The 26984-nt window shown below is 44.6% G+C and overlaps 1 protein-coding gene across 1 annotated transcript in view; it reads left to right on the forward strand.

Moving 5' to 3' along the window:
• Positions 1–26984, forward strand: part of LOC139052613 (putative phospholipase B-like 2) — a 218882-nt gene that overhangs the window by 39230 nt on the left and 152668 nt on the right. Inside the window, exons 2-3 of the mRNA XM_070529684.1 lie at positions 12568–12774; positions 19579–19825. Of these exons, the coding sequence (XP_070385785.1) occupies positions 12593–12774; positions 19579–19825 (429 nt within the window). The 5' untranslated portion in view covers positions 12568–12592. The remainder of the gene's footprint in view (positions 1–12567; positions 12775–19578; positions 19826–26984) is intronic.

The following is a 26984-nucleotide window of genomic DNA, read 5'->3' on the forward strand; positions in this document are numbered from 1 at the left end:
GGGGTTTGCAGAACAGAGCCCTAGATTCTAAATGTAAAAATTGGAGGACGCTTAAGCTTCGCCTTCAAGAGTGGAACGCGATAGCGTTATTGCACCTCGTTCGCACCGCCCACTCATTCGCTCGGCATGGTCTTGAGTCACACAAAGACATACTTTTCATACACAACACTTCCAAGTGCACTGTACAACTTTTTCCTAATTATTAGTTGAAACCAGTGCTTCTCACAATCTACATTATCGCACTGTGTTGTGCACAGTACAACGTTTCTTGTTGCCGTGTTCCTTTAGCGTTCACACGCACTGAGTATGTCGGTCAGTCAGCACACACATACACACACACCAAACTGGCATTTTCACTCATCGTAGTGTAAGTCATTGTGGACTCCTTCAAATCGTTCTTCTGGCATAACACACCTGGATGAATGTCGTTCGTTGTCTTCAAGAGCACTGTCATCACGCTATGATTGCGGTAGTGTCAACAGCACCCGTATCAGCATCATCTGCATTGGCACCTCCTCTGAATTCAATTGGTGCCTCATCTGGTCTGCGTTCTATTGCTTGTTCTCGCTCCCCTTCGACTTGTTGATCTTCTGTTGGCTTTTTGCGGCCGACCGCAAGAAGCATCGCCTTATGGTCTGTGAAATGGCAACTGCAGTACTTGACCTCTTTAACCGTGCCCTGGTTATGGAACGCGAGATCTATACACGAATTGCGGTTGGTCGAAATTGCGTTCATAGGAGTAGCCATCTGAAAGCAGTCACTGATGAGGCGCCCCGCGTCGCACTTTGCACTCAGGAATTACACGGTGAGCGCCGAGCAACGCAGCGTTTGGCGCGGCAACGAAACGTGCGCCTGAGCAAGCGGAACGAACCAAAGAACTCGGTGTCTCGGAGGGAGAAAGCCGGCCAGTAACGCGCCATGAAGGCGGACGCGATCATGGGGCTGACGCCTTGATGGGATCGTCCTCTATCTCGCTTGGGAGCACCACGCAGAAGCATAACTCCTCGGAAGCAGCTCGGCACACATCGCAGGGGACGCTTTCCCAGCAGAAGCGCTACGGCGCAGCGATCACGTCAGAGGCGTCCCGCATCAGACTCTGCACGTAGCAATCGCGCTGTGAGCGGAAAGAGGAGCCGCGTCGCCTAAACACCAGTGTTCGAGTGACGCACGCCGGATGTTGGAAGGGGAGAGAGCGAGAAAACTTATTAAACGCAAGGGTATTGGGGCATCCTCGCACCGGAACCCGCACGGCCCGAAGGGGAGAAGCGGGTGAGCAAAGATAGTGATCTAAAGAAAGGCGCTTGATTCTACAGCCCGGGAGGGCGCACGGCGAAACGTCAGGGGCGAGTGGCGCGCCACGTGCCGGGCAGCGCCGCACATTGCGAGGAGGGGTTCTTCTGTGTTTGCCGCAAGATGGCTCTGCATGTGCGCAGAGCGCAGAAGAAATTTAGCGGAAACGTACTTCGCTACTCGTGTAACTGCGACTTCTGTAAGTAAGATGCTCATAATTACCGATATACACCGCAGTATAACTCTCTACGGCACGTTTCTAAGGCAACACCGCATTCACTAGAAGCGATTTTGTACCGCTTTCAAACATCGAACTTGTGGCTGAGTGGTAACGTCTCCGACTCACACTCCGCAGACCTGGGTTCGATTCCCACCCAGCCGATCTTGGAAGTTGCTTTTTATTTATGAAGTGCCTGCCGTTATTTATCGCTCACGGTCAACGCCGCGGACGCCGACACCCGACGCCGACGACACCGGCTTTTCTGCGACACGAGCTCCTTAACGCTATCGCGTTAAAACGTTGACAGACCACCACGACCCACAGAAGCCTTCGTACGAGGCAATACCACTCTAAAGGGCACTGCTTCACAGAAGTGGTGCCTTTTCGTACTGTTGCCTCATATTTTCGCTTCTAAAATTCTAGAGGGAAACGAAGGCTGGGAGGGTTACCTCCTATTCAGAAAAGTTGTAGGCATGCTTTTGTCTGATGAGCTTCCCTCAGAGTCTCTTCTTTATATGGAGGTGAAAATTCAAAAAAATTTCCGTTCATTCATTACCCGCTACCCAGAAGCCCGCATAATCCCTAAATTACATTACCTTGTGCACTACCCATGCATGATCTCTCTTTTCGGGCCACTCAAACAAATCTGGCATATGAGGTTCGAGGTATCAAAGATGAAAAAGTTCAAAAACATATGTAAAACACTTGCAGAGCTTCACCAACTTTCGCAAAGCTATGAATTCCGTGAGATTGTCTTCAACCAACGCCACACCATGTCAGGCCTCAAACCTGTGCGAAGATCTGTTTTACATACGTGCATTGATGAGCGCTTGCCTGCTGGTAACGTATCGCAGGCTAAGTCAGTCACTATGCCGCAAATGGCATACCATGTGGGAGATGTGCTTTTAATGGCCAAGGAAGACGAAATTGACTTATGAGGTTTTACGTGCCAAAACCACTGTCCAATTATGAGGCACTTGTAGTGGAGGACTCCGGAAATTTCGTCCACCTGGGGTTCTTTAATGTGCGCCTAAATCCTAAGTACACGCGTGTTGTCGCATTTCGCCGCCATCGAAATGCGGCCGCCGTGGCCGAGATTCGATCACGCGACCTCGTGCTCAGCAGCCCAACACCATAGCCACTGAGCAACCCCGACGGGTAAGGGAGACGACCGACAATTTGCACTGACTGTAGGTATCTTTGCGGCTCAGGATGAAGTTCTCTTCTTGTTAGACAAGATGGCACTTGTTGAATTCAGGAGACATCGATAAGCATTTAAGGTATCAAACGCAATGTAGTCTGTGCGGCGCAGCCAGGAGATGAGGTATTACCAGAGTTCTTCGATATTTATCTGGCAGGGGAAGTGGTACGCAGATGTGATTTGGTGTTGTTTCCTTAAAAATAGTAATATTTGCTTATCTTTATGTTATGAACTCTACGTGGTGCATTTCACAGCTTGCGTTCTGTTGTAATTTTGTGTATATTCGTGTTATATTTTATTCTTCTTTTTCATTCTGCACATGGTCAGTCAATATTCATGCACTCCCCCCCTAATGTATCCTTATATACAAAATACATGTTAATGTACAGTGTGTTGCATAAATATACCAACCAGTGTTATTACTTTTGGAGTTTAGCGTTGTACCATCCTGCTTCAATTGTTTCTTACTGAATAATTAAAAAAAAACAATTTGCCTTTCTTGCTATGCTGATTATGCAGTAATGCAGCACTGCATGAAACGCATTTTACTTTTTCCGGCAATAGAGTTGAACTCGGGTAGTTATATATTATGCAGTTTTCTTTGGTTTAGTTAATCAGTTATTTTATTAAGTGAACCAACGAATCTACATTCGCTGCAACCTATAACATCATATCTGCCTTTCACTGACTCCCTCCAAGCAGCATGGGAGTCCTCCATTTCATGCGTCATTCCTGACTTCGTTTTGTGACTACCCTTGGAAAAAAAGATAGTCAGCGACTGCAAAAAGAGAGTCGAGGTAGTCGTGACCCTCCTTTGACTCTCTTTTTTTTAAGAGTGTACTGCCAGCGCAACTAGACTGTGCCTTGTAATAAAAGATCATCATATTACAAGAGTAACAACAGGTTATTTTTATTGCACTAATCACGTCAACATGGCAAACTTGAAAGTTGTTAAACTTGCAAATAATTATTCACACATTGTAGACTGCAGTATGACACATTTTTCTTGATCTTTTCACACTACTGGGGTCAATTTACTATAACACAGTGCCTATTAAAGATACAGGTATAATTCTACATTCCTCACGTCGTCTAAGGCCATCGAACAAGCAAGATATTTCGGGCGGTGAATGCAGAAGCTGTTATGCAACTGCCTCGTAAGCGGGAGCACACGAGGTTGTCTCTTACTACAAAACATTGAACAGTCGCACATCAATCAACATAACATGAAAAATCAGAACGCCGACAAAAATTAAAAACCGTAGGGAAAAACCAGGCAACCGCGGGCAAATTGTATCCGCTAGTACTTACTCTGTTCTGAAAACACTGTTCTAGAGACGCATAGTCAGAACAATCGTACAAGCAAGACCGCGAATTGGGCTAGAAGGTAAGTTAGCATTCTTGGCGCATATATGCAGCGCGACACAGACATGGCGTTCATTCTTGGTGCGGCGTCTGTGTCGCGCTTCACATATACGCCAAAAAGTGAACAAGCTACCTTTCATGCCACCCAAATGCATCTCAGCGTTAACAAGGGTGTTACTCGAGATAAATGCTGCTTTAGTGTAAACAAGGAAGACTCACCAATTGAAGTAAAGAGAACGCATCCCGCATATTCTGGTCCCTTTCGGAGGCGCCCACTCTCGGCTGATACGCAGTAGCGGTACCAGTCTCTGGCACCCGGCTACACGTTCGCGCGGCACCACGTAAACATCTTTGCCTGCCTCCGTGCCGTTCGTGTAATTTGGTGCGCTGCAACCCGTCATACTGGAATACATGTGTCATTATGATGTGTTTCGTAACACTTTACCAAGGTCTTTGAGTTAATATCGTCGAATAACGAACCTTACAGCCCGGAGCCGATAAATGCAACGCACGCTCCATGGTCCGCCTATTGCAATGTCGATGACACTGGCGGTGACGGAAACGACGCGTCGGCATCGCGCCCGTAGAGTTGGGTTTGGACGGCGCAGTTGAACATATGACCTCATTTTGTAGCTCTCGGTGAATAGTAGTGCGAGCGGTGCCGGAAAAGTTATGCACCACTCTGCTCCCTGCGGGAGCATATACAGGAACACTAGAACGGAGCGCGTTGCTGCGCCACCTCACGAACAAGGTTGTAGTTACTGTGAAAAGATCAGTACCTTGGCTTCAGGATCTCTATCGCGGCCATCCACTTTAAATCGTCGCAAAATGGCATCGTTTCTCAAACCTCTCGCAGGATACAGAGGTGCTCTTCAGTGGTGAAACATCTCCGAGGATTTTTCGCCTACAGGTGAGCCAGCGCCACGTCACTGCTCGAGCGGGTGGTCGCCATGTTTGTTTCGCAAAAACGCTCGTCCGCTCAACGCGCTCCGATACGGAGAGGATACCAGCGAGGGAGCGGCGCGCTCCGTAAAAACGCTGGCCGCCCCGGCGTAGTGCATATGCGCAGTAGCATCTGCGCTCGGCCGCTGGGCCCGCTGGTCCGTAAGCCCGCTCAGCTCTTTATGCTCTTTATTAGCTGTTTGCTTTGTAGCAATTGCTACGAACGGGTGGATGTCTGATTTTCCCTTTATTAATAAATATGTAGTCTGGTCAGAAGAAGAATAAATTGTTATAACTTCAAAGAAACCTAATGAGGAAGCTCTTAACGTGTGCGCCTGACCGAAATGCATTCACGAGATGTGGAGCAGCCGCCTGCTGTGGACAATTTTAATGGAAATGGCGCAGCAGACTGGCTGGGTCAGTGAAAGGCAGAAACCCAAGCATGCTTATTGGATGAGGTGTGAAGTGGAAAGGGGCAAGAGATACATGCAAGGAATATTTAGAGATTAGCTGCATATAGGACGGGAAAAAAATGTGGCTGGGAGTACCTTGGCTACGGACAGCTAGTGATAGTATATATCGAAATAAATAACTGATTGACTGTTTCAGCAGCGATAAAATGAGTTCAGGAAATTGAGCAAGGCGATATTAGTAGGAGATATGAAGGCGCATATGAATCATCTAGGCGGAATACTAATTACAACGGTTCTATTGACCTGCATGAGGAAAAGATCCTTGTAGTAGCTTGTAGAAGGAGAATAATGGACATGTATCATGGACTGGTAACGTGGCAACACGGAAATAGGCCCTCGTGTATGGAATGAGCATTAGTATGCTAAATAGAATAATCAACAAAACCCTTCAGCGATTGCAATGACAATATCTTCACAATTTGCGAGAATGTAACGTGAATTTAGATTTCGAACACCTTCTATTCGACCACCCTGGGTTATCGTTGAGTAAGCCTAAAATGTATAGAGCCGCGCTTGATATATTATTTGACACAGCTACTATAGGTATTATCGTTATGGTACATGGCGTGTAACAATTTAGAAATTGGCGACATAAGCAGACAACACTCCAAACCGCCGCGATCCATTGAAGTACATATATGCCATCTGTGTCTGAGAACAGCTTCTTAGAAAAGAGCTATATGTAAGCACCGAACCGTAAATATCAAGAAAAATATGTTTCACTGGCCTTGTGCAACCTGAAACATGCGCAGTACGCTGTTTTATTTTTTTTATTTTTTCCTCCCTAGAACTTTTTTCAAATTACATCTGACACGTTAAGCACCGAAGGATAGCTAATTCATAACAAATTAGGATGGACTGTAGATCAATATGTCGAAGGTACATAGGTTCGTTCCGAGGCTCTGCCGACTCCAAGGAAAAGAGGGAAGGTGGTAGGATGTTTTTTCAGTTTTTTCCGTGAGTGCTCTAATCATGAAATGAGTATCCATTGATTGTACGCAGTCAAATGCATTGCGGATTTGTATTCTAAGAATTGAATCACTGTGTCGCAGCATCTTCACAATTAAATTATTCGCTGAAAGCGTTACAAGGAAGAAAACACTATGCCTTCGCCATTATTTACGGAATGCGCCGCAGGGCACATACCTTCTAACATGCAAGTTCCTTCAACAAGCTGGTGGTGAGTAGATAATAAAGAAATAAAAGCTGGTGGTGCGTAGCAGTACTGAGCACACCGAAATGAAAGGAAGCAACGTGGAAGTGTGCGATCGAGACGAATTACCCAGAAAAGCAAGTCATGCTGGCAAAGTTGGCTAACCGCGTCACTGTCACATGGCAACCACGCTGGCTCCTCTGCCAGGGTCTCAATAACTTATTTACCCTTCCAATAAAGTTTACTTCCCTCTTTCTCTCTCTCACTTGACTTGTCCCTTAATGTACCCGAAGCTTAATATAATGATATTTTTCCTTGCTATCACTGTATGGAAGTTGCAAAATAAAATGAAGCACACAAATTCCTACGCAAGACTGAAGGGCATATAGAAACCGTTTGAATTTTCACGAAGTTTGCTTAAAGAAAAACGACAGTTTCCTAGAAAATAACAGCGTTCATTCAAGTGCCCAAACTGTTTCACAATGTTCATACATCCCCTTTCGTTCAGCTTCAAGTGTGGGTAATGGTGCGATCAAAATGCTCTTCCAAAAATTGCTCTCTTCATAACTCACCTACATATTCAAATGGAAGAATAATGGACAGGTCTGCTCGTGCACAATAACTTCTTTATGCCACAAAACAATTTCGCAGGCATAAGATCAAACGTAGTAGTACCAAAAATTAGCCTAATTTATTATGGCAACTGATCGCAAGTTGGTGGACAGCCCAAACAAGGAACAGACAAGGACGTGGGATAATTGGTTCTGCATAATTCTGAATGCAACAGCCTCACTTGCGATGAAGTCAAAAACTGCGGAGCAGACTAATTGGACGCTTTTGTCGCAAGTGGCGCTGCTGCGTTTTAGATATCATTTCACCAGCTGCACTCAGTGCGCTCGCCGAATTGTTGTTTCGCCGTGGCTCAGCCCACTTCACCGATCGGCCACCCGCAGTGAATTATGTCACTGTTTGCGTCATCGCAGTGTGATGGAACATATAAAGCGACGATGCACCGCATGACACAAAAGCGGCTAAACTCAACTTTATATACATAGTATAGAAGTGGATGCGTTTTTGACAAATGTATGTATTTGTTTACTTGGAAAACTTGCAGCGCTGTACAGGCATGGTCGCAGGGGGAACACAGCACGCATTCAGCAGCAGCAGCAGTGGCCGTGTAGCAGTGTATGCATGCTTGACTCTGTCGTCTCGGCTTTACAGGTTTGCGCTAGCGGCCTGCCTAAAGAAATCGTCAGCACGTACTCGCGACCCCGCACGTGCAAGTAACCAGCCCAATCGCCAGCAGCGTCAGTCATCGGGCGTCCGGCGCGATTCTGACAGCTAACTGCGGCCCTCGGATCTGCGCCTACACCTGTTCGCCAGCAGCTTGGCTATATAAACGTCCCACGGACCCCTCAACTTCATTCAGCAGCAGCAGCAGTAGCGGTGTAGCAGTGTATGCATGCTTGACTCCTTCGTCTCGGTGTCACAGGCTCGTGCACATTTACCCTGCCTATATATTGCTATTCATTTAGTTTTTAATTTAGTGCCACTACTGCTGCTGCTTCCGGTGTTGTCATTTAACCATGCCAACTGTCGCCGGACTACCCAAACGCGTGGAACAGCTAGAAAATACCTTTAAAGACAAACTTGATAACCTGGTTGTCAAGGTAACGACAACTGTAGTATCCAAACTAGATTTCCAGCCTGCCTTGATCATTAAAGGTCTAAAGGACGAGTTAGATGGACCAACAAGCAGTCTTGATTTTCTGAACAAGACGGTTGAATCCCTCAAATCTGAAAACGAAGAACTAACTGCAATAAACGAATCCCTGATTGCGCATAACGAGCCTTTGGAAAGACGAATTGAGGATATGAAACAGTACTCACGAAAAAACAACCTGAAATCAAAGGCGTTCCGGTTACCCAGGGTGAAGACTGCATGACAATTATTCAACCCATTGCCTCTAAAATAGAATGCCCTGTTTCTGTTATTGATATTGATGTCATTCATCGTGTTTCATCTGCTACTGAGACAAAGTACTTGCTTGTCCGATTTCACTCTCGAGCCTTGAAAACCGAGTTTATCGGCAAAGCCCAAAAGGCACGCCTTAACACTAGTGACATCGGATTCAGCAAAGCACGAGGGAAATCTGTTTTCGGAAATGACCACCTCACTCCACAGTATAAGCAATTATTCAGCAAGGGCTTGCAGCTGAAGAAAGAAAAAAAGTGGCTTTTTTTGTCAACCGACGACTGCATCATCAAGGCGAGACAATCTACTCATTGGAAACTTTTTCGCATAAGGAGTGACTCGGACCTGGCGATATTCAGTTAAACTGACTAATCTATCTCTCTATTTTTCCGTCGATTCCTCTTATTCTGATCTGATTGCATGTTGTAAATTTCCGTTAACGATATTCAATCCTATTTTAGGAGAACTATCATTCAGCGATTCATTTCAATTGACATAGTCTTCGCAAACATTTTCGCGATTAGCAGAGTCCATTGTCTTCATTCTTCCTCAATTATATGTATTTCTGAGACATGGCTCAGTGATTTCGATAAAAAATTTTATGGTTTTCCATCATACGATTCAGACTATTGCAATCGCATTTCATCACAGCATGGTGGCTCAGCTATCTTTATTCCGTCTGACATTATATACAAGCGTATGCTTGATATTCACTTAAATATCTGTGTTTGTGAGTCGGTGTGGATTGAGGTTGACCATTCTGTAATAGGCATTGATAGTAATATTGTCTTTGGTACCATTTATCGATCACCACATTCGGTAATTCCTGTCTTTTGTGAAGCACTTGACACTATTCTTGACATTCTTTCAAAGGAAAAGAAAAGTTCTTTATCATCTTGGGTGACATTACCATTAATTTACTTGATGCTTCCTCCTCTTATCTTTCTCAGTATGTCAGCTGTTTCCAAGGTTATGGTTTTGAATTTCTACTCTACCTTCCCACCCGTTGCGCTATTAATGGTTTCGGAACACTTAATGACCATGCGCTGTCGAATCCTCTTCATCTTGCCTCCGCATTCACTCTTCAAAGCAATATTACATATCATTTCCGAGTTGCACTTTGCTCTGAGAACAGTCCTCGCACTAATAGTGTGAGCATTTTTAAGAATAAGTTTGATCACGACAAATTCATAGAAATGGTAACTTATTCTGAGTGGTCGTGTGTCACTTCAATGAATAATGTTGAATCAGCATACACCGCCTTCATCTCTATAATGTCCAACTGCATATTTTCATCGACGACATGTGTACAGTGCCATCAACGTTGTTCTTCCCCCTAGAAACCCATGGTTATCAAAGGGATTACTTAATAGCCTGCGTAAGAAAGATAACTTATATAAAAAGCAAAAAGACAGTCATTTAATGTGCGTCTACTTGATCGTTGCAAGCAATATTGTAGCACACTAAATGCTCTAATGAAGGTTGCGAAAAAGCGCTATTATTAAAACGAAATTGTACTGGTTCACATATAAAAAAGCAATATTACATATTGCTTTACATATTGCTAGGGCGGATGATCAATTCCTTTCTCAATAAAACCATTAAACCACCTATAGCCAACATTCATCATGAAGGATCAATAATATCTATCCCATTAGATATCGGTAATGCGTTTAGTGACTACTCCTCTCCCATACCCGTTCCAGCCAGTACGCATCACATACTTGATCATTGTGGTCAATCATTTTTTTATTTCCCTGCTACCCCTGATGAGGTAAGAAGAAGAATTAATAGTATAAAGTCTTCTAGCGCAAATATCGATAATATTCCTGCTAACCACGTGAAAATGATTGCTTTTGATATTGCGGATGCGCACACCTCAATAACCAATCTAATTTTTGAAACCAGTGTTTTCTCCGTGAATTAAAGATGAGTAAAGCTATCCTGGTATTTAAAAAAAAAGGTGACTCATGCTTATTTTGCAATTATAAGCCGATATCCATTCTTCCCTGTTTTAGCAAAGTAATTGAAAAAATATTGCATGGTGGCCTGTCTACCTACCTAACGAAATTTAACCCATTTTATCCGAAGCAACTTGGGTTTAGACAAGGTTATTCTACTAACCTAGCCCTCATTTACTTCGCAGAAAAATGTAAACTAGAAATTGACAATGGTAACTTCATTGGTTCTTATTTTTTAGATTTTACTAAAGCTTTTGATACACTTTATCATGACATTCCTTTTTCTAAACTTGCATCTTATGGCATTATTCGCAACTGTCTTAATCTTTTCTATAGTTACTTATCTGAATGTGAGAAATTAATATCCGTCTCCGGCATCTATTCCACTAAAAAAATAAGTAACATCCGCGTTCCGCAAGGCTCGGTTCTGGGCTCGCTTTTATTTCTACTACACAATAATGACCTTCCGAAGTGTCTAACCAAATTATCAGAAAGCATTTTATATGCTGACGACACGACTGTCTTATGTTCGAGTAATTCTCTAAGCAACTTTACAACAACCCTTAATGCAGAACTTACTAGCGTTAGTGCATGGTGTGCTAAAAATGAGCTTTTGATAAATCCCTCGAAAAGTAAGTTATTCATTTTCTATTTCAGGACAATAAATAACGCGCAAGATATGCCCCTCTTTATAAACACACATCCTATTCATCTATCAGATCATTGTTCCTTCCATGGTATCAAACTTGATTCCCGCCAAAATTTAATTTGCATAATAATGAGCTACAGCGGCAAACTTCCTATTGTATTAAGGTATTACTGAAAGCTATATGTTGCTTTGACGTGACTATTTTGGTCACCTTATATTATGCATTCATTCACAGTGATCTAAATTATTGTATTGGTTCTTGGGGTCAAACATATCATTTCCACCTTTCTTCCGTCCAACATGTACAGAATCAAGCCATTCGCATTCTCACCTGAAGCAACGGACGTTCACATGTTACTGATCAGTACCAGAAATTGCACATACTGAGTATTGACAATCTGATCAAATTTCATGTCTGCACATTTGCTTATCAAGCAGTTAAAGACCACAACCTTCTCAAATTTGTTCTTATCCGACACCTTATTAATTCAAATATTGCCCGCTTTTCCTCGAATAACAATTTTATACTCCCTAAGGTACGAACTATGGTTCACAAGGAGTTGCATTTGTTTGAATCAAACTTTGGAATACTTTGCCTTTTAACATTAAGTGTGCCTTTTCTATATCGTCATTCAAACATCAGCTTGGCAATTTCATGCTTAACCTATAGCACTGTTTATTTAATATGTCTTTTAAAACGTAACTTCAACTCTGTCGTTTTTAATACTGTTTGCTTCATTTACTACTTCAGCTTAAGCCTTAAGCCTATCGTCTTATATTTTCCGTTGTATTCTTCTTTTGCCTCATTATGTATTTGCATTTGTATTTGCATGTTTGTATTTTTGTAATTCGCTGTTTTTTGGCTCCTAAGTAGTTATGGTGCTTTGTTTTAACATTTTAAAGGTCCCCCTACAGTGGGTTTACACTACGGGACGTTTTTCTTTACTAAATATCAATATTTTTGTATCTGCAGTAAGTATTCAATAAACTTCAAACTTCAAACAAATACATAAAAGCCATGCGCGTACAGCATAACGTCCTTGTAAGAAGATGGTAAAAGCACAACATTCTTATTAAAGAACATTATTTATAAATGGCAGCTGCAGTGTACATCAAGTGAGCCCATTCCGCGGAATCCTTGAAGGTGTTCTCACCTTCCCAGTGGCATAAGCGTTTTCGTTAAAGCTTCAAATTGCGCTGTAAAGCAGCGCAACTGGCCTTTAAAATGGTCACAAAGTTTAGAAAGCTACACTTATACCCACTCATCAGACAAACGTGCTGCGTTTTTTTACTGGGAGTTCAGCATTACACTTCTACTTTCTTTTTTTCTTTTTCCAGGCACACAGCGTCCAGCGACTTCGCCATGATGATGCTGTTGATAGCGTTGCTAATTTTGCTGGATGCCTTTTCCTCCACGGCGGCTGACTTCCATGGTTGGATGCGCAAAGTCTGCGAAGATCCGCCAGTGTTCGAGATTGTCGGAGGGGAGCAGCAGGGCACTAGCCCTGTCTGGGGATCCTTTGTAGAAAAATACTCAAGCCAAGGGTATGTGCATTAAAGAGTTCCTTCATTCATTCATTCATTTAAACTTCAACACCTGAAGGAGTTGAAGTTTCGACAGCAAGCTTGGTTTCAAGCTGGCAGCTTGTGTTGCTCCAAATCAGGTGAACGTTTTTAGAAGCCATCAAGATTGTGCGCATGGACAGCATGTGTTTAATATTAATTCCAGTTTCCTGAGAAGTAAAGAAGCGGAGTATATTCTTATGGGACGATTGTAGCAACTATTGTTTCTGCTGTGGTATTGTTATCTTGCTTTACAGTGTGTGCAAAGCTGGTGCCCAGCGATATGATCCCGTAAAGGCACTGATGGCTATACTCGACCTTTCTTTATTATTTGTTTAATATTTCTTGTGTGTTTGTGTCTATTGTTTGCATCCGCGTCAAAACAAATTATTCATTTAGAAGTTATAGCATTTTATACGTGTGTTTACGCATACACTTGGCTTGTGGGTTGCGGTTTTTGAGCTATCCATCGTTAAAACACGTCTGTTTTTTTTTCTTTCGTTGTAAAGTTGTTCACACTAAGTTGTGTTGTAATTTATCGTGAACACTTGGCCTCCTAGCTGTGTTGTTGGGGAATGGCTGAGGGAACGACTTGCAAGAATATTTTATCCAAAATGGTATGCCTTAGTTGTATAGGGGCTCTCAGTCCAGCCGTAATTTCTACAAGCTAATATTAGTCGCAGTACTGGTGTAAAAGAATGTGCTTCAATTGAATCTTTTTTTGTGTAAGGTGTAGAAATATGTAGGAGGTATTTTAATGAACAGAATATCTCTTCATCACAGCTCATTCAGCACTGCTCCGACCATGTTGCTCAAACACGCATGGCTTGCTTTTCAGATTGGCTACGACTGTTCTTAACCACAATATCATTCAACTGATACTTGTCTTGCTGTTCTGGCGCTTCCAAGCAATTGTTTTGAACTTTTCAGTACATTGTAGACGTATTTGATGTTTATGCTTTCCGGTGACGTTGAGACCAACGGGCCCTGCCACAGATGAGTTGTTGCAACTACTCTTAGATAAGCAAACGCAAATTGAAACTCGGCTTACCTATACTGAAGGCAAACTTGAAAACTTGTCTAAGCCATGGATGAAAGTGGAAAAGCTCGAGACCGCAGTTCAGGGTATTCAATGCATAATTCAGCATCAGCAGCAACGTATAAACGAACTTGAAGATAGGTCACAAAGAAATAACCTGATTGTTTTCGGTGACCCGGAGAGCACCTCCGAAACGCAACGAAACGGTAGTAACAAAGTCTTGAAAGACATATTCGTTGGGCGTCTTGGCATGACATTATTGTCTGTGGAAATTATTCACAGAATCGGTCAAATGAAGGGCGGTCGACTAAGATCAGTAATCATAAGGTTATACGATCACAGGGAGAAGGTAGCCATCTTTAGAAACTGTAACAAATTGAAAGGAACGAAGATAAGTGTCTGACGATTTCTCGAGGGAAACACTTGAGAAAAGGAAATTAGTCGGCATTCCACTAAGGGCGATACGCGAGATGGTGTGAAGATGTAGCTTGGTCATGATAAGTAATACATCGATGATGCAGTCTACGCATTGGACATGCAGTCAACTGTTCGCATCAGAATTGAAAACAGTACAAAGAGTGCTCCGTCTTGCACTAACTGACGTCAGGAGGCAGATATCACGCTGTCCTATGTGAGTGCACTTAGTGTCCTGAACAAAATTACTTAACTGGGGTGCTTGACACTAACACGCGACCGAATTGGTTGCGGTAACAGAAACTTGGTTACAACATGATATTAATGATTCGGATGTTTTCCAAGCTCGTGCACTGTAATGCGATATGATAGAGCGACGAGAGGCGGAGGCGTTGCAATATTGATAAGGAAATCATTGAGGTATATGCAGCTACCCTACATTGATGGAACTGCAAACGTGTGGTGCAAATTGTTTGTGAATGAGACTGCCTTATTTGTTGGTGTTATTTACAGAGCCCCAGGAAGTTCCAGCCATTTCTTCGAAAAACGTGATGATTACATAGTTCAAGTTACGCACACTAGGTGGAGGTTCATTATCACTGGAGAAATTCATTTGCCTTGGGTAGATTGGGATTCACGCATTTCAAGAATTTCAAAGAGAAAAGCAGCTAAATATATGCTAGATAATATGCTTAGGTATGACTTTATTCAAACAGTCACCCAACCAACACGAATACAAGGCCAATCCCGGGCGATACTATATCTGTTATTTTTTCTCAGGATAATTTTCACGGCAAAATTGCCGTAACAAATAGAATGTCAGATCACAAACTAGTCGTAGCTGCTTTAGGTATTATAAGTGCTTACAAGAAAACTCAGAAGTTCACCTGTGCAGCTTCAATAACGCAGATGACCCTTCAATAATCGACCGCTTGGACTTGGCCTCTGATGCTATGCGAGATACAAATGATGTAGATGCTCTGTGGAACTACTTCACGACAGTTGTAAAGGAATTCTTATCACTTTTTGTACTACTGAAGGTGAAGCACTCACATATATCTAATGCCTGGATAACCCTCCACTTGATACACTTAATGCGGTGGATACGACATCCCCAGCCAAAAATTCCATGAAATCCTGAGACGGCTGGTAATTTTAGTAGCAATGATGGAACAGAAGTAAACGCATCTAAAAGGCACTTTCTATCTCAAACATTGACCTTGTATTAAAAGCTCACCTCAGAAGTTCTGGAGATATTTGTCAGGTTCCAAATTGGTTATAACAGGAGTTCATATAAACGGAGCTACATGTAATGATTCCGCCTTAGTTGCCTAAGAATTCCATAATTACTTGAGCTCAATATCTACTCGACAGTCAATGCTCCGCTTCCAATGGCGTGCAACAGAGTATCAACTGCATTGTTATCACGACAGAGGACATTTTGTCTTTGTTTCTTAAATGATATTGCGCGACATAAAAAACGACACGGACGTGAAAGAAGACGACACACCAAGCGCAAACTTTCAACTATGTTTATTGTGCCACTGCGTCATTTTATACATGGCATGCACGTAGATCGCGCATGCGCTTACACGGATCTACGATCGCGCGATTTACGTGCATGCCATGTATAAAATGACGCAGTGGCACAATAAACTTAGTTGAAAGTTTGCGCTTGGTGCGTCGTCTTCTTTCACGTCCGTGTCGTTTTTTATGTCGCGCAATATCATTTAAGCAATGGATTACCAACTTGCCCGGAATGCTGCTCTCATTGTCTTTGTTGTTACAATTAGACACCAAGGAGTCGGTGGGTCCTGATATGTTGCCTAATGAGTTTTTAAGACGATACTGCGAATGGGTCTCGCATTTTCTCTTAAGAATTTTTAACGCATCACTGTGGGAAGGAACAGTGCCGGGTGACTGGCTGATAGCAAGAGTTGTGCCACTATTAAAATCAGGAAATAAACTGACGGTTGCTTATTATCGCCCGATCTCGATCACACACACCAGGTGTAAAATATTGGAACACATAATTTAGAAACAATTTGTCCAATATATTGAACACAACGCTCTTTTCTACGCGAAGCAACATGGTTTTCGGAAACGCTTGTCAGCGGTTACCCAGGTTTCTCAAACAATCTACTCCTTCACCACAGCAATTATTTGTAGAGAACGAATTGATATAATTGGAATAGACTCGTCAAAAGCATTTGACAATCTTTGCCATGTAAACTTATTGAAAAGATGCAAGAGTGTGGCGTGGATTTGGAGATAACCAAATTGGTTGAAGCCTATTTGCCCACCAGGCACCAGTTTGTAGAGATTTCCGGTGCACGTTCACTTAAGTTGCCTGTGACGTCCGGAGTACCACAGGGCTCGGTTTTGGAACCTATTTTGTTTCAGCTGTATATTAATGATGTTGCAAAAGATGTCCATTCTTTTGTTGATATGAGACTGACGCGGACGACTGTGGGCTATTTACTCGCGTGAAAAGTGCCACTGACCAGGTCTTGCTAAATACTTCCTTGAGAGCTGTTGGGGAGTGACGTGAAAAACGGCATATGAAAAATAATTTTGCTAAAGCCGCATGTATGTCTGTATCAAATAATGAAGCACTGGTGTTTGCATGTAAAATCAAAAATAAAGCAGTTAGGTTGTCTTCTTAGTTAAAATATCTGGGTGTGTCAATTCATATTCAACTTGGAACAGGCACATCGAAAATATTTGTGGTATAGCTGAACGCAAGCTGGGCATCTTAAGGCGAAAATAAGAGACAAGCCTGAAACAAAGCTGATGGCTTATAGAACAGTAGTTTGTCCAACCTTAGCGTATGATAGCATGATCTGAGATCCGCACACTCAAACACAAGCTGATGAATTCGAACGGATCCAACAATTAGCAGCCAGGTTTATTTACTCATGTTACCATATGACTCAGTTAGTGACCGCGTTACTCCACAGGGCTAACCTCTAAAAACTGTCTAAACGTAGACAGATTGCACGTTTGGAATTGTTGTACCAGCTTTATAATAAAACACTAAATTTAGAACCTAGTTTGTATTTGCGCACTCCACGACGATTGTCAACGCGTAATAATCACCCTTAAGGCATTTTACTCAACACTACAAGAGTAGACGCGATCAAGTTTTTTTTTGTACCACGTACAATTTCCCAATGAGATAAACTCGATTGTGGTGTTTTGTGGACTGCCAATCACCTGAAGCTATTCACCTACGTTTAGAGCTCCTTGCTTTATATATAGCGTTTATAGTATTATCCCCACTCCTGTAGCAGCTTGTAAGTGCTTAGAATATTCTAAATAATAGTAATAAATAGGACTAATAATTAGGCGGCTGCGTCGACTCATGAACAAGAAATGTGGTATCGACTCGAACCATCACATACTGCCCGTTAGTGTCAAAATTCTTCACAATACTTGTAGACCTAACGTCAATACATTGCCCGTATACTGCGAAATGTGTCGGAAGACTAGTTTCCCTATGGTCTGAAATGTTACCACGTTTCGGAGCATTTATGGACAAATTGACCTACTATCGGATTGCAGGGTCCAGATTGCCTGCTGTTGCGAGCATTGAGCGGGTGGCAGTTATATTATATTTTGATGCGCCGGAAACCTGCTGACGTACCCGCTATGACAAGGCATAGAGCATAAGCCGCGTAGAAAGATTTCGCACGCAGAAAACTACACATAGAAATTACACTTGCAACGCGCCATGGCTCATAAAGCAATCAGTCAATCTTTACTATTTCTCATAGTTGTGTACCAACCCGTTCTCATACAGGCAGAATCCCATAATCCCTTGAAATTTTGTAGCAGGCGTCCGTTAGTTCGGCATACATTATTGATATTAGACATCGCAGTTGTGTCTGGTACCATGTCGCCGAGACCTTCTTGAGCTGAAAGCAATAGCTCGACATCAATACCAGCGCAGATTACAACTGTACACGTCAAATTTGTACCTTTGCCAAAAGGCTTCCCGAAGGGTGCGCATGTGTTGCTTTACAAGGTAGGACTGGAGCGGCGCTGACGGACGGTGTTCTTATAATATGGCGTGCCTAAAACCAAGAAATGGACGTCCACCAAATATAGAAGCAGGTGATGGCGAGGAATATTCAACCCCGTCGGTATTCAGCACAGCACGCCATGCTGGCTTCGCACCGATTACACAGACCTACAAGGTAAAAAAGCACAGCACTTCGACCCTTGTATGCCATTTTTAGAAGACCGGACTACAGCCGGGGATGACGCATAAGCAAGACACGTTCAACCGTTTGTGTGTGTTTGAGCGTTTGGCCCGCGTGGACCGTCGAATGTGAAGTTTGTGTGTGTGTGTGTGTGTGTCCATAAAATTCTCAATCATTATAAACGTACGCATCAGGAAGTACGAGGGCTCTCGAAAAAATGCAGATAAACATGGCTCAAGCAGCGACTCCCTCTTAAAGGAGTTGCCAGTGCTCTATTGTGCTCAAAATAGGCAAATGCTGGCGTATATCATGAAGCACGAGTTCAATGCAGTAATAGCACTTCCCCTGCATCAAGCACTACATTGTCTCCTTAGAGCATTTTTCCGTACGATAGTTGATATATACGTATTTCCGAATAGAACCTACCGTACACGACCACTGTCAACTATAGGGGGTATAAACGCTATATTGAGCGGCCGTGTACTGCGAAGGCGAAGAAGAGAATATCTTAGAATGCCAGAGAAGCGTGTGCTTCTCTGGAAAATGTACACTTCATTGAATTGGTTCTCCCCTGTTGATTACGCTAGCGCATATTGAATTAGACATAGGATGCCCGAAAAAGCAAGGTCAGCACTCATACAAGTTGTCTCATGTCCTCTTTGTTAATGATCTTTTGTTCGCCGGGGTCCACACCATAGTATATCATGTACACACACGGCTAGGTAACGTCCACTAAAGAATAACAAACGCATCAGTGATACCATTGTTACGTTTTCGTAATCGCGGTTAGTATAGCGGCACGCTGCTTCCTTGCCAGGAAAAGCTGTTGACGCATAGTCCAATTTGCAGAATTTCATTCCTGTCACGTATTTCATTTCGTGGGAATAGTGAGCCCCATTTAGCCTTACTTCCGTTCCCCTTAACCATTTTCGCGTGTAGGCCTCAAAGCACCATTGAATATGTTGAAAAATATTGGAAGTAGACGAGGTGCGCCTATCGAGATTCAGCTAGCCAGCCGCGCGTAGTCTTCCTCCTTCACCCGTCTTGGATGCCCCACATACTGTTGAGGCGTATAGCCGCTGCTCACATAATAATGTCAAAATATTATTCTCTCTCGATTTTCTGCAGCTATGGGTTTCTTGAGTTGTACACCAACGAAAGCTACTCAGACCGCGACCAAGCATTCAGCGCGGGCATCTTCGAAGGCTATGCAACGGCAGACAGAGCGCTGATGCACTACGACAACTTATGGAAGCAGTACTGCGCTCATCAAGCCGATGACTGCGTCAAGCTGTTACAGTTCGTAGATGCTACGCTCAGCTTCATGCAGCAGCAGGTCAAAGAGCTAGCAGAAAAGGACCCCTACTGGCACCAGGTAAATGGCAATTTGATTGTTTGTTTTTCTGTGTATTCCAAAAAACCAGTTCACGCGAAATATCTTGCATTTATTTTGAATGATTGATGTACATTACAGAAAAAAGAGTTATCGTGAGCATTTATTAGCCGTGTTACTAATATCAATGGACAAAGGAATGAGTCAAAGCAGGCAACGGAAAACGATGTTGTCTTACAGGGACGCAGAAGATAAATACTGAATCAGTTTATATTTCTAAATTATTCTTGAATAACGCTAGTTCCCTTCATTTTGCACGTAAGAGGCTGATTATTACAAAACAAAATGTAGGTCATTATTTCAATTTTCACTTCTTCGCGGCAAGCCCAGGGCCGGTACGGTTGTGTCTCTTCACGGATTGCAAAGTAGTCCTCTCTTATTTCGGCAGCTGGGCTCTAGTAAAAGTTCTTGAAACTTCCTAAGCTCAGTTTCAGGCTCTTTCAGAATACAATGTTAAATAAAATTTACCTTATACCGAGCAGACGGCGTCAAAATGTATGATCACATGTGCACTTTGCTAATGTGGGAATTTCAAGACGGCGTCGCCGCGAAATTCTGGCTTGCGAAGCCTGTTCTCGTGGTAAGACTGACATTTTTAATAATGTGGAAGGCTTGTTCTAACACAGTTAAAATCACATTTTTCATTAGTATGCCATTTATGTAATGAAACCAATCAGTGAGCGTTACCGCCAGAAGCATAAAATCAACAGCAATCCACGAAGTTGGGATGCGTTTATCTTTGGTGGAAATGAAAACAGGTTAGAGCCCTCCTTCAGGCATTATGCTTATCCACAACAAAAATTTCGATTGCCTTACTCAACGACTATCGTTTTTGTGAGGGAAAGTGTTCTGTGAAGTCAATTTCCTTCTTTAACAGCTACCATGGGTTCATCGGAACGCAAGGACGGTTCCGGCAAAGACCTCTATTCTAAAAGTTGGGCTAATCACGTTGTCATTTTTCGCCAATGCCTCCGTTCATAAAAACTACATGAGCCCGTTCCCAACTGAACTTATCCTTATGTAGATTGGTCACGCCAGTACAAGACATTGTCTGCAAAAGAAATGATTAAATGTCAAGAGGACAAGAGTACATCATTGCGAACGGCGTTTCGCAAAAATATTCACTGGTACATGCAGCACATAGAAGGATAAGACTGAAGTGGCACTGGGGCCAAAAGTGATAGTTTATTTTATTTATTTATCGAATACTGCCGGCTGCCCATTAGCGGCCAAGGAAGAAGTCGGTACAAGTGGAAAGCATAGCAAAAGAAAACACACTAGAAGCAGTAGCACAAAGTTACAAAATGAATACTGTCCATAACACTGAGCAAACAACATTGACAGAAGTTCAGCAACCCTTGACAATTCACCAATGATGACAGCATATATAGTTTAGGAAAAGTAAGCAAGTATACTGTTTTCATTATTTTTCGTTTTGTTTGGCCACTTCAACAAACGAAAGGTGGCACATATCTCAAGTATACGTCTTTCCGGTATGATTACTTACACAATCGGATAATATTGTTGCGATGCAGAAAAGGACATGCAGACAAGAGACGATGACGAAGAAGCGGTGTGGTTGCTGGGGCGCTTCGGCCGCCAAGTTCATGTGTCATCTCGTGCCTTCAGCATCGCCTTGCCTAAACAACATTCGTGCTTGTCTCGGCCTGGCAACATTTTAGGTGCTGGGTACCAGCGCGTAGCTCCGCAGTGATCGCGTCGTGAGCCCTGACACGATGATCGACAGTCAAGGCGCCACATTGACCGACCGCCCACTTACGGTGCCGCAGACTCTGACCTCCGTCGTGTTGTCCCAGCCAAAAGACCCAGGGGTCTTCAGTGACATTGATGGTACGAATGTTGAAGACTGCAGTTCCTGGTATGAGCGTGTAAGCGAAAATAATCAGTGGGACGCAAGGCTATTTTACCTCCGAGACTCAGCGCAAACATTGTACGAGACACACGGGCATGACACGAGATGGGACTTCTGCAAGCAGAAGCTTTGAGACCTTTTTGGAAAGCCCTTTGGCCGTCAGCTGGTAGCGAAGAAGGAGCTATCGACCCGTGCTCAAGCATCAACAGAATCTTACGTGGTATCTATACAATACGTCGTCGCGCTCTGTCGTAAAGCTGACAAAGACATGAACGAGACCGACAAGATTGGCTATATACTGAAGGACAAAGCAGATGAGGCAATTAACTGCTTATCTGCAAAAACAATGATTTGGTGGATGCTATCATCAAAGAGGGTCACAATTTCGCACTGATAGAGTCGCCGCATTACGCAGTACTTAACAGGCTACCAAATACAGATTCGACGTCGTCGTGTGGAGGAACAGCCACATGGACCTGGTCTTTCTGGACAAGAAAATTCGACGCGGCCAATTCGTCGCGAGCTCGAAGCCATGTCTCCCGCTGTTCCTCGTCAGCTATTACCCAGACAACAAATGTTCTCTCTCGCTCATACCGGCCATTGGCAGACAAGAAATAGCAAATTTAGGCTTCTTTTCTCTCTGGCCCATTCGTGATGCCGCTGTCAGTCAGGACCGGCCCCACCCAAACACTGCTTCCCCGTTTTCAGCGTATCCAACCCACCGTCGTAACCTGGCCGACTGGAGGAACCGTACGATAGACAGATTGGTTTCAATTGCTCGCATGTTGGACATATCACTCGTCGTTGCTGCCGTCGTTGCTCATCACCCCCTATCATCGCTTCCCTTCTGACCGTCTAGATGAAGGTGCTGCACGTTTCTTAGTGCGTTCTTCATCTACCCAGGCTGCCAACGTAGCTAAGACTTTGCGAACCAGCTGGTAATCATCGCCCCTGAGTCGTCGGTTTCCTTCACCGCAGGCCAACTGTTCTTCCCTCGCGTTCGGGCCACAAAAAAACTAGCCGGTGCCGCTCTCGGGGGTGACGCTGCATCAACGACCCAGCCTGCAAATCCTCTGATCACATTGCCTACCCTTAGAAGTATATTAGACGTTGAAGTGAATGGAGTACCAGTCAAGTCCCTCTTCGACACTGGTGCGCAGATGTCTATAATGAGTACCGCCCTTTGCAAAAAACTCAGAAAGGTCCTGACGCCTGCCTTATTGTGCACAGTACGGATTCACGTCGGTGACGCAAGTCCCATCCATCGCCGCCCCTACCGTGTGTCCGCTGGAGAGCGCAACATCATTCAAAGCGAAGTCGCTATGACGCTGAAGAAGAACATCATTGAGCCTTCTGTTAGCCCGTGGGACTCACGAGTTGTCCTGGCGAAGAAAAAAGACAACACCTGGAGATTTTGTGTTGATTATCCCCATCTTAAGAAGATCACTAAAAAGGCCGCGTATCCATTGCCTCGTATCGATGATGCACTTGACTGTCTACATGGGGCGAAATATTTTTCATCGGTTGACTTCCGCTCGGGCTACTGGAGATCGCTGTTGATGAGAAGGATCGCGAGTAGACAACCTTTATTACGCCTAATGGATTTTTCAATTCAGAGTCATGCTATTGGGGCTTTGCAATGCCCCAGCGACGTCCACGAGAATGATGTACACTCTTCTCCGAAGCTTTAAATAGACCATCTGTCTGTGTTATCTCGATGACGTAATCGTTTTTGCTCCACCCTTTCAAACCCACGTTGAATGTGCCGCGACAGTCCTTGCTGTGTTTCGCGCGGCGAAACTTCAGCTCAAGTAGTCGAAGTGTCACTTCGGTCGTCGTGAAATAACCGTTCTCGGGCACCTTGTAAACGCCACCGGAATTCAACCTGACCCGGCCAAAGTTTGAGCCGTGGAAGACTTTCCTGTGCCGGGCTGAGTTAAGGAAGTTCGAAGCTTCATATGCTTATCCTCGTACTTTCGTTGCTTTGTTCAAAATTTTGCTTAGATTGCCTGCACTCTCACCCAGCTTTTAAAGAACGAAGTCGCTTTCCCGTGGGGACAGCGGCAGGCCGAAGCCTGCACAGCACTCATCAGGCTCTTGAAGACCTCCACAGTTTTAGCCCATTTGACCCTTCAGCACCTACTAAAATCCTTACAGATGCTAGCGGTCGCGGCATTGGAGCTGTTCTTGGCCAGATTCAGCATGGTCAAGAGTGCGTTATCGCTACCGCAAGTCGTCTTCTGTCCATGGCCGAGAGCAACTATTCTATCACGGAGCGAGAGTGCCTAGCACTGGTTTGGGCGATAGCGATGTTTCCCACGCACCTGTTTAGGCGCCACTTCCGCGTAATTACCGACCACCGAGCGCTCTGCTGGCTCTCCTCGTTGAAGTGCCCTACAGGGCGTCTTAGGCGTTGGGTATTGCGCCTGCAAGCGTACACTTTCTCTGCAGTGTACCAATGCGGCCTTTTACATCAGGACGCTGACTGCTTGTCCCGCCACGCTGTTAACCCACCGGATGCCACAGACCTAGAATCCGACACCAGCGTTATGTTCATCTCAGGTTTCCTCAACATTGACGATGAACAGCACGGGGATCCTTTTCGGCGAACTATCGGTAAAGCTCGCTACCTCCTGATATTTTCCTTCGTATCATCAGTATTTTTGTGGAGTCCTGTGCAAATGCAACTTGCGCCGTGATTGTTCTGACCTACTGCTGGCCGTACCAGGGCACCTTCAACACGCGATGCTTCAGCAATTCCGTGACGCGCCCACTGCTGGGCATCTCAGTGTTACTCGCACCTTTGAGTCCGACGCCGTTTCTTCTGGCCCGACCTCTACCACTCTATGCGCCGGTATGTGACTGCTTGCAACCTGTGCCAACGTCCAAAGCCCACTCCCATGGCTCCAGCTGAGCTTTTACAACCCACCGATATTTCTACAGATCATTTCTTTCGTGTGGGACTCGACCTACTTGGCCATTTCCCTTTCTCAACCAAGGACAACAAATGGGTCGCGGTTGCAACCGATTACGCCATGCGCTTCGCTATTACGGGAGCTCCGCCTACAACTTGTGCCACTGAAGTCGCGGATTTCCTCCTACACAACATCATCCTGCACCACGGTGCTCCACGTCAGCTCCTCATGCATCGCGGACGTTACTTCTTGTGAAAGGTCATTGATGATGTCCTCCGCCTATGCTCTATTGAACATCAAATAGCCACTGCTTATCATCCACAGACTAACCGTCTCACAGAGGGACTGAACAGGACGCTTACCGACATGCTAGTTATGTACGTTTCTCCAGATCACCATGACTGGGACGTCGCTCTACCATATGTCACCTTCGTGTGCAATTCGTCCCGCCATGACACCGCAGGTTACTCACCGTTTTATCGACTGTTTGACCGTGATTCCGTTTGGCCCCTGGACACTACTTCCACAAGTCCCACAGTCGCACACTGCTTATGCCCACGATGCGGTTTCTATGGCAGCACAGGCCCGTCAGATTGCCCGCGCTTGCCTCACTATTCCCGGGCTGCCAAGAAGTCCTGTTACAATACGCACCATAAAGACGTGCAGCATTTACCCGGCACCCTCTTGCTCTTGTGGTCTCCATCTCGTCGTGTTGGCCTATCGGAAAAACTTCTGTCGCGATATTCGGGTCCCTACCAAATTCTGTTACAGCTTTCGGAGGTGACGTACGAGATCGCTACCGAAGAGCCAGGCCAGTCGTCCGTACAGCGAAGTACCAATGTTGTTCAAGTCCCCCGTTTAAAGCCCTACGTGTGTGCCTTTGCCAGCCCATAATCGCTTACGCCAGGTCGGCGTTCCAATCCCGGCGGCGTAGTGTCGCGATGCAGAACAGGATGTGCAGACAAGAGGTGAAGACGAGGAAGTGTTGTTGCTTGGTGCGCTTCGACCGCCATGTTCTAGTGTCAGCTGAGGCCTTCAGCATTCGCCTTACATAAACAACATTCGTGCTTGTCTCCGTCTCACCACAATATTTTCGCTAGGGATGACATTGCAATTATCTAGAATCAAGATAACACTATTTCCTAGTAATTACATTACGGGATGATTCATTTCAAGTGTATACGTCTTGGAAGCGCACCAGCAACAATTAGTAAATTGTATTATTTGACGTCAAATATTTAAGAAGGTGATTGAGAATTTTTGATAATTAGTTGAATATATGTTTCGATTTGCAGTGCTAGTAATGTCCACCTTTCCGAATAATCCAGTTGAAGGAAAATAATTATACTATGGTTCCACTGGCGATCTTTATAAATTCTGGAAAAAATATTAATGTTCACCCCGCATATGGCACACGTAGCAAATGTGTAGCTGACACGGGTCAGTGCTGAAGGTGTTGTCATATAGCAAGGATGCTGACGGCGTGCTCTAATTCTGTAAGAGTGATGCTCTTTAAAGGGATCCTAAAACATTGTTCTAAATATCAAATAAAGGCATGCAGAGATTGGCACGGGCAACGTCGTCGAAGTGAGTATTCGTCGTCGTCATGTCGTCTTGGTCGGCGTTACCATTCGTCGTCGTCATATAGTTTTCGTAGGGAGTGGGGGGGGTATTTTTGGCGTCTGGATACAAGGCAATCTTCCCCCCGGATGTCGCTGCCATTAGTTTTTCCGGCGTGCACTAGGGGAGTGACCAGCATTGCCGACTTCAGTGGTGTAAGTATGGCGATTTGCGGAAGTGTAACGCCCAGGTGATGGGCATTGCCAGTGACGACGTGGTGAAGCTGCTTGGCGGGATGACAACTAATCACTGTTCGGAGTGCGACGTTCGTCTAAGCGCAGAGAAGCGGCAGGCGAAAAGGAGCCGTCTCCAGCATCTATGGGGGCAGTAACGGGCAGTGACCTGGTTCACCGCAACGCAAGCAGAGTGGTTGACTTTCGGCCACGCTCCACAAGTCGGTACGGTGAACTGGAGGTCTTCTCACCCACTCCCGTTGCGCCACGGCACGGGCACGGGCTGTGGCTGAAATGGCGTCACCGGCGGCGAAGGGGGAGGAAGTGGGACCATGTTGGCATAGGTCGGTGGACGTGTTGCTAGACATGGGGCTGGTGCGAAGCCTTGCTGCAACTCCTCGCGCATGACTTCGGCAACAGAAAGGACCGGCGACTCTGTAGGAGTACTGCGGAAGGCTCGCAGCTCTTCACGCAGGATGTCTCGAATCATGTCGCGTTAAAAAAGTGTGGTCAATAATCTGAGCTGCGCAGCTGATGGTTCGAAGTTGCGGCAACGTTGC

The sequence above is a fragment of the Dermacentor albipictus genome, unplaced genomic scaffold, assembly GCF_038994185.2.
Source record: "Dermacentor albipictus isolate Rhodes 1998 colony unplaced genomic scaffold, USDA_Dalb.pri_finalv2 scaffold_28, whole genome shotgun sequence".
NCBI classification, from domain to species: Eukaryota; Metazoa; Arthropoda; class Arachnida; order Ixodida; family Ixodidae; genus Dermacentor; species Dermacentor albipictus.